Source organism: Bombus impatiens, unplaced genomic scaffold, assembly GCF_000188095.3.
Source record: "Bombus impatiens unplaced genomic scaffold, BIMP_2.2 scf_0389, whole genome shotgun sequence".
NCBI classification, from domain to species: domain Eukaryota; kingdom Metazoa; phylum Arthropoda; class Insecta; order Hymenoptera; family Apidae; genus Bombus; species Bombus impatiens.
In genome coordinates, this window is record NT_176808.1 from 1092509 (window position 1) to 1101146 (window position 8638).

The 8638-nt window shown below is 43.2% G+C and overlaps 1 protein-coding gene across 1 annotated transcript in view; it reads right to left on the reverse strand.

Annotated features, from left to right (window-relative positions):
• Positions 1–8288, reverse strand: part of LOC100744972 (protein jim lovell) — a 15031-nt gene extending 6743 nt beyond the window's left edge. The window contains 3 exon segments of the mRNA XM_033321097.1: positions 31–245; positions 3036–3392; positions 6378–8288. Coding sequence (XP_033176988.1) covers positions 31–245; positions 3036–3226 — 406 coding nt within the window. The 5' untranslated portion in view covers positions 3227–3392; positions 6378–8288.
• Positions 8289–8638: the final 350 nt, after the last annotated feature.

Consider the following 8638-nt stretch of genomic DNA (forward strand, 5'->3'; position numbering starts at 1 on the left):
CAAGCAGCAGATCGGCGGTCGGCGTTTCCGGTGGCGATGTCAGCCTCGTTTCCGACGAAGCTAATCCACGCACCTGCAGACTCTCCGCGGCTCTCATCAGGCCTGCGAGTTCCTCGCGACCGACCCTCACCTCGCCACGGTACATAAAGTCGATCAGCGCCGCTACTTCGTGACCAGGAAAGTCCTTCAGTACGATCACCGGATGTTTGCAGGGGTGTTCGGCAAATATTCTTTCGAAGAATGGGCTGCAATTCAAACGTTTCGATTTACATTGTGATTCGATAAATTTACTCGATCGCTAAAATTATTTTACTAAACGCATCGTTATCCCCGTCGATGTCGATTAAACGTACGTCGCCCCCGCGTTACCGTTTCTGCCGAATCTGTTTCTAATCGGTTATCCACGCTGTACGTTTAATATTCGTACGATCGAAGAGCAACACGACCGGAGTAACTCCGTTATGTCGTTCTTCGGTCCTTTTATTCCTCCTAAGACGATTACGTTTCATCTACACCGCCATTGTCAAACGCGCGACCCTTGCTTACAACGAGAACCGAGTATGCAAGATCTTTACGATGCCGGAAAAGAAATTTCTGCAAACTGTACCAGTTATTCGTGTACTTACAGTGTGTTCGTTACAGAGTTATCGTTTTAAAATCCTGACGAATATCCCACTAGAATGTAAATGCAAGCGGTAAATTTGTAATCGCTGCCGCGGTGTTCGTATTTCGCCATCAAACTATTTACGCGAAATATGGATTATCGATTACCACCTTGTGTGCCATGCACGAACAAACAACGCAGCGATCACCGACTTTCTAGAAGAGCGACGCGTCTCGGAAATCTCGCGTCGCAGTCGCAAGAGACGGGGGCATTCGCAACTATAAACGGGCAATAAGCGAAGGAAATTATTCGTTGCTTGAAACGTATGTCCCCTCCGTTGTAGTTTGGTCAATCGGCAAGAGAGCGGCGGTAACTCGATTTGCTGGCAGAAACCACGGGCAAAAAGTTGCAACGAGAATTAGTAGCGTTTCCATATGAAACTTACGCTCGTGGTTGCGTAGGAGATCGAATAATGAGACTACCAATATGTGTAGTCGTTAATGTATTTAAAACAGATCTCGTCGCGAAACGGTATGTATACAGTCGTTTAGTCACAGTTTATAATAAATCGTTTGCGATCGCGTTTGTTTGTTTACAATCGTCAGGAGAAAGTCAAAGGATTCAAATTCGTCTTGTTTTACGGTTACATGTAGCGGTGGCATTGTTTTTCTCGGAATTCGTTACTCCTTACAATATCTGTGACCTAACGGTCTTGATACTCCGAGGCAAAACAACGACATGATTTGAATCAAATTCTAATTCTTGTGCCGCTACAGTTGCTTTTACGTGGTACGTTGCGCGTGGTGCCGAGAACAGCATTGCCGCGTTGCGTACAACGAAACTGACCAACAAGCCGCGAACAAACGAAAAGGCGAGTGTCTCGACGGACGAAGAACGTATCGTTCGATAGAGATCGACACGGGGGGAAGACGACGATAGCGAGTATAAAATGTAAAAGAGACGCGTGTACGTCTATGAGGACATTTAGGTAATATGAGGAGATATTACATTATCTATGCTGGATGCGTTAATTTTACGAGTAGTGACTAAGCTTCGTTCGAAGCTATTCCGTACTTGAGCTTCTTATACCACGCGAGTTTATCAAGTATATCAACGATTCCTACGAACCACGTAATAACCATATTTATTACGATATTTTTACCAAACGTATATTACAAATCGATATTTAAGATATCTAAAGGGTGAAATATTTCTAGAATCTTCAGCAGCAGATACGATGGGCCGTCGGAAAGTTGGAAGCCGAGCTTGAATCTTTCCCAATTTGACGCCAGATATCGCCCGAGTAATCGTCGCCGATTCTAATGCTGAAACTTCAAACGAACAGCATTTTTTCCGTAATTTTATCGTCGAGAACGAAAGGAATTCGCATTTTCGACACTGGTAATTCAAAGTTGAGAAAATGGTCGTTGAGAAAACTTTGAGCTTTTATTAACGCTTATCCCCGTTAACGAACTATCTGAAACGCGTAAATTTGTCAAATAAATAATTTACAAGCTCTAACGCGAGGTAAGGCGGAATACGAATCACCGAACGATAGAAATTGTTGTCAAAATTTACTGTTGTAATTTTTGTAACGACGAGAAAGACAAACTATGTAATTTTTATCGTCGATATTTTTATTTTACTGCAGATAGGTAGATATTTTCGCCCAGCGTTGTTATTGTATTACATACTGATAATTTAGCGAAACAAAGCCATCTTCGTCGGCAGTGATGATTCGTCAATGTTGTTTACTCGATGTATGTCATACTGTTTACATAAATAAGTAGACACGTGAGTCATGCTCGGACCACAGGTATATATGCAAGTGTAAATCGGTGCTATTCAATTTCTAACATGACTAATACGTACGACGTCGCTTTATCCGCCTGACCATCGTAACTCGTAACTTCCAACCGTGCTTTCCAACACCATCGTACATTTACTTCAATTCTTTGGATATTTACAAACGTACGCGACATTCTCGTGTTTTACCCTTTCGAAAGTTGATCAACTTCTATAACGGAGCAAAAAGTATAGCTATTTAAATACGGCTAAATGAGTTAGTATCGATGATTTCAGTATACATAGGCGCGCGGATATAATTCTTACTCGTGCTGTACGGTCGACCAACTTTCTTCGAAACGAAATACCGTAGAATATTCGAAGGAAAAACCATCGTTTTCTCAAATCGAGTCGATAAATGATTACCCGCAGTTAAACATATTCTCGATCGTTTGAATACGTCAACGATATTTCGACGGATTTTCGATGAGAAAGAGAGAGAGAGAGAGTGATCGAACGTCGAGAAAGGGAGCGACTGAGAAGAACGTAAATGAAAATAACGCAAATACAAGTGTGTACCGTTGGAGACAACATATACGTATTAACCGAAAGGCTGCACAGCCTTGAATAGAGTCGGGTTTCTTACCTGCAGGCACTAAGCACAACCTTATGCGCCCTGAGGCTGGTCTCGGCACAGACCAGGGTCACGTCGACAAGTATCTCTGCGTGTAGCAACGCCTCGAATGCCTGAAGTATGTGCGTCTGATGATTGTTCCATCGTAAGGAATAGTGCGACTGCAAAGCCATCCCATCAGGACTGTCCGCGGCGCTCGACATTTTCTGACCGCCGCTCGTGCCGTTAGCGGAGCCACCTTGCTCCGTTTCGTCCTCCTTTGTACCTAGAGGTTCTGCGTTCGTTTCTTTCTTCCATGCACGCACGTGGCCACGCACGTATCGCCAACAATATCTTCCCTTCGACACTATGTTGAACGGCGCTGTACTCCTGAAACGCAAATTACCAAATGTCATTATTAATCCGTGTCTAGAGCTATAGGAATCGAATACAACCGATTGAAAATCTCTGCGAGACAAGAAACGATGCTAACGTTAAGGCAGGAATAAGCAAATAGATGGAAAGTTTGAGCTGTTCGAAAGGAACATTAGGAAGAGACGTATGCGGTTGATCGAATATCGTAGAAACGAGAGAAGGTGAATATTTCGAGTTGAACCGAAGATCTATGGTGTTTGCGATGTTAAAACGTTGGCGATGTACCAATGTCTCGTCCCTTTCGTTCTTCCTTCTATATAGCAAAATGTATGGTAAATGTAAATGCTAATATACGATAAATATAGTAAATTAATCTTTTAACCGCTCAACGATGACCGAGCGATGAGTCCGTATGTCGTCGTACACAGTTTTCGACCGCAGTTCAGTTTGTTTCTTCGTACGTCGCGACGCGCCGTCCATACTTCGCATGGACCGTAGTTGTCGATAGTTGTCGATAGTTGTTTCGAATTGTACCACGTCCAATTAAATTATCAAGTTTTTCCATATTCTTCGTAATATTCCTTTTATGAATATTTTGCTTTTCGTACATTTTCCTTTTCTCTTTAATATCGTTCAGCCACGTCCTTGTTTATTTCGTATTACGAACAAACAATGTTTACAAGTTTGACGCTAATTACGATAATCGATCGTTTTAAATCCATTTTATTTAGACGAGAGTAAATCAAATCGATAAAGCTGAACAAAGTGGAAATCAGAAAGCGCGATGAATATTTTATATAGAGCTTTTATATAGTTTCACGGGAGTAGGTACATATAATGTCAATGAACGTTAATTACATTTCTATTTCAAAATATCGCAGTTTCAATTTAAATCGTCATCGATATACAAATTTCGTATACGAGGTTCCCCCTTTTCGCCGAATAGCAGTCCGACGTCTTACGGAGAATAAAAGTCAACAGCGTTCTAAATATTTCAGATGCATTTCGATTTTCTCACAGTTCTTTGATAAATATACGATCGACGAATAGCTTTAACTTTATTTTCTGGTAAGCAAAAGCAATATTTTCACGATCTAATCGACTACATTTACGACACTAATGAGCTTAATCGCTTCTCCGATATCTTCGTCTTGCGGTAGCACCGCTTAAAAATCATTCGAGTTATTTTAAACGGATAAATGAAATAATATTATGTCAAAGAGATTGAAGAATTTGAAATGGTCCTCTGTGAAATTATACATGTACATATGCATATACGCGATATTAGCAATTAGCGTTGTTACGGAACTTGGTACGATCAAGCGATACTTTGCTCCATGTACGAAAGTTTCTGAGAATGCGACCAACGAGATCCGACTACGAGTTTTACGAAAAAGATCCGACAAAGATTCGTTGTCTAATCTTATTAGACTTTATATTTACCATACTCGCACAGTTTGTCATCAAGACAAATCTATCGATCGTTGGAATGGTGTTGCGGAATATTTATAGGCACGCGGCAAGAATGTTTCACGAATGCAAAGCTTATTACGTTTGATAAAGGTTTTCAGCAGAACGTAAAAGGAGAACAACGTTAACTATCGGCGAATTAAATTCAATCGGGCGGCGATTTAGCTGTAACGCGTGTAATTTTCTAGAGAAGCTCGTGCATCTATATGACGATGTACCGCGCATTATTACCCGGAGAAAAAGAGATTTATTGATTTCCGTTGTACGGATTTATTAGTCGGCCAACGAAAATTACTCGAATTTGCAATTTTACACGGAATACGTTTACACGCGGCAAACGTTGATCGAACGTTGGATGCTCCAGGATGTATACGAATTAATTAAAATTATTTGAACGAATTATTTGACGCAAAAACGACACATTCTCGTGACTTTCGTATACGGTGTTACGGTATCGATTCTATATTTACTTTCGTTGCTTTTCCACAGGAGAATAAATTATTTGTAAACAAAATATTCGTAATATGGCGATAGTTGAATGGAAAAAAGGGTGAACGGCGATGACAATTACTAATCGGTGAATCGTTTGTTGAAAAATAATCATACGTATCGTACGTATCACACGTATGTAGTAAGAGTAAAATTTCGATTAAAGACGATGCTAAGCTAATTTCAAGCTAATGACAAGCTAAATTCGAAGTAGGCCATTGTCTTAATATATATATGTATACGTATACGACGATGTATGATATATGAAAAAAATTGGGTTCCTTGTCATCGAAGATTCGATATATCCTTTATGGAATTATGGAAACAAGAGGGTAAAATTAATAGCGGAATTAATTATGAAAATAAACGGATAATACGTAAATGAACTCGAAACGATGGTTACGAGGATCTTTGCCTAGGCAAAGATATCGTGTACAACTTTGGAACATTACGGGGAATCAAGGTTATACGATATACGGTAGTAAGAGACTTTGGAGTAAGTTGGAGAATGCAGAAAAAGTTCGTCCTTTAGCGCCTTACTCTCGATGTTTACGATACGAGTCAACAACTCTATTTTGAAACAATGTACGATTCAACATCTCATTGACAAAATTCTGTGAGGTGCATGTAGCATTGTTATTGGATCGGAATACGTTATTCGGTACGGTTTACAGTACGTATGAAAGAAGGAATTCAGCGGCTTACGGAGGTTCTTACTGTTCTTTCTATTCGCGGGAACAAAGCGTCGAAATCAAAGTTCACGGCAGGGCTACCACATTGCGATCGGACAGCCAGAGGACCGATGAATTGGCGTATCGCTGCTTGGATTATTCGCTTGTAGTGGCGAACCTGACGTAACGTTTAAACACCGAAACTCGTCGGAATTTCAGACCGTGCGTTATTCCTACACGCGGCTGGCTGTCAGTCGGAAGGGAAAAGAACGTAAAAAGAGGGAAATCGTTGGAGTTTCGATTGGCCGAGAGTGGACCCGCAGGCTTCGCGAAACCGCGGTACGTCACTGTGCGCCTGCCGAAAACTCACCGCAAGTTTGTTGTCAAACTCGCACGTGTTCGGAAAAAGTACAACACGGTGTCTGCAGATACGGCCCGTGTTATCGTTCTCCTTTTTTCTTATCTCTTGCTGTACGTTTACACTGGCGTCGAGCAGTTTTGCGAGCGTGGACTAGACTCGGACGAGAGAATATACGGAACGCGGATGATTTCGTCGTTCGTGGCATCCTCTACGAATCTCGAGAAAATCGACGGCTAACCTCTATCTTACGAGAAAGTTTCCGACTCGTTTGTTCGTCTTCTTCTAAATCGTGGAAGAAATGATAACAACGTTGCGTTAAAAGAAAAGTTGTACGTTCTTTCTTTGCCAATGTTTGGCAACTTGATGGCGATCATCGTACAACGTTCCATCGTACTGGCTCCCTCGGATGTTGAAAAGATGAATTCTATCGGAACGGGACTCTGAGGTAATTTATCGATAAATAATTTATTCGATAGCGAAATTTCGCGGATAATGTAAATCTGAAAAGGTGATACGTTCGAAAGCGAGCTTTTCTAATTCGTATCTGTTCTCGCGTTCATCGCAGAAACACGCAGTCTGATAACTTTCAAACAAAGTTAAAGAGACACAATACGTTTTAGTTTTGCATGCTTGGCGTTAAACGACTATAACAACCATTGGCCGTGTTTCGCAACTATTACGTTGATTCTTGCTTATTCTAAGTATACTACTATAGGTACGATGACTTGTCAACGAAAGAGCGTATATTCGAGCGATTGGTTAAACTTTTTGTCGTGCAAAAATCCGGCAAAATAGGACGAATCCTGGTTTTGTCGAGTATATGAACGGCCAACGATGGCGGTAACGATAATTTCACCGCGTGAAAATGTGGTTCGGTGGACAGAGGAAGCAGAATAAGAAATTACGGTTAGAGATATGGACAAAAGGAATCGTCGTAGACGTTACCGGCGCGACGTAGTAATTTGCAAACGATCTCTTTTCGTTTGTCGTTGCTTGGAGAAACAAAATGCTAGCCAGCTGAGCGAGTGAAACTGGTCAACCGGACTACTTAAATTTGTTACCTTGCTGTAGCTCGAACCAGACACGCGCGATTGTTTTGATGTGCCGGTAGCAGTTATCGACACTGCCGGACGAGATCGATTTACCGACCGATCGATCTTTTTTCACGTTTACCGTGGACGACGTTACACCTAAGACTGGTAACTAAGTTCAGGGTGCGTTTCTCGCGCGAAATTGGTCACGACGACGAGAAAGACAGAAAGCACATAACACTGGATTCCGATGACAAATGGATCGCGTTACGAGTTGGAAAAGTGGCGGGGCAACTGCTCCATTTGCCGCAGGGCCGATCCTTCTCGCACTATTTCTCGCACTGATACAGGGTAGAACGACGAGGTATCGGCGACGAGGAGTTGCAGAGACGACGAAAAGCGTAAACGTGCTGCACTGATCCGATGAGGAAAACGCGCGTATACTTGGAGGGAGGTTTCGTTGGCGGGAAAACGAAAGACTGGCGGCAGACCGCGTGGTTGCTGCCGTGTATAAGCGAGGAGGAAGAGGAGACGGATAGAAAGCGCGCGCGGGAGAGGACACAAGAGCGTGGCGCCCCTAAACGATCAGCTGATTTCTCACTGTCATCCACCACCGTCTTCTCGATAACGTCACAAACATGTTCGTTGGTACGTAGATTCGGCTCCTTCGCGCGGTATCCTATCACTCGGTTGACACTCGGTCACTGTAGATCGGCAGCTGGTTGTTTGCCACGCGAGATAATTATTCGATTTCACCATGCGATCACTGGGCTGGCTGTGACTTCTCCGAGCAAGAAGTAGATCGACCCACGCGACTCGGTCAACTATTAACTATTTCGAGGGAAAAACTTGCGAGGAGAAAATTTGAACGGAAAACTCGGGCGTCGCTAAAGAAACGTTAAGAGAAAACTGACCGTATCGTGTGGCTTGCGTGTGCGGCACAGCGGCGTCGGCGACGGCCGGTGAGTGAATGCGCCGTGACGTTAGGCGCCCCTCCTAAGATCCCCGCCCCTCTCGCTCCTTAAACATCTCCCTCCCACACGACGCGTCATCTCTCTTTTCCCGCACGATACATGCCGCCGCTCGCTTGCTCTCACGCTAACCAACCAACCTCCCTCTCTCTTACCGGCCGCCTGCCCCCTTTCGCCCGCCAACCCCTTTCCCATATGCTTTCTCCTCTTCGTCGCTTTACCGCGCCCCGCGCGCAATCCTACCACCACCTCTCACCACCCCTAGCGT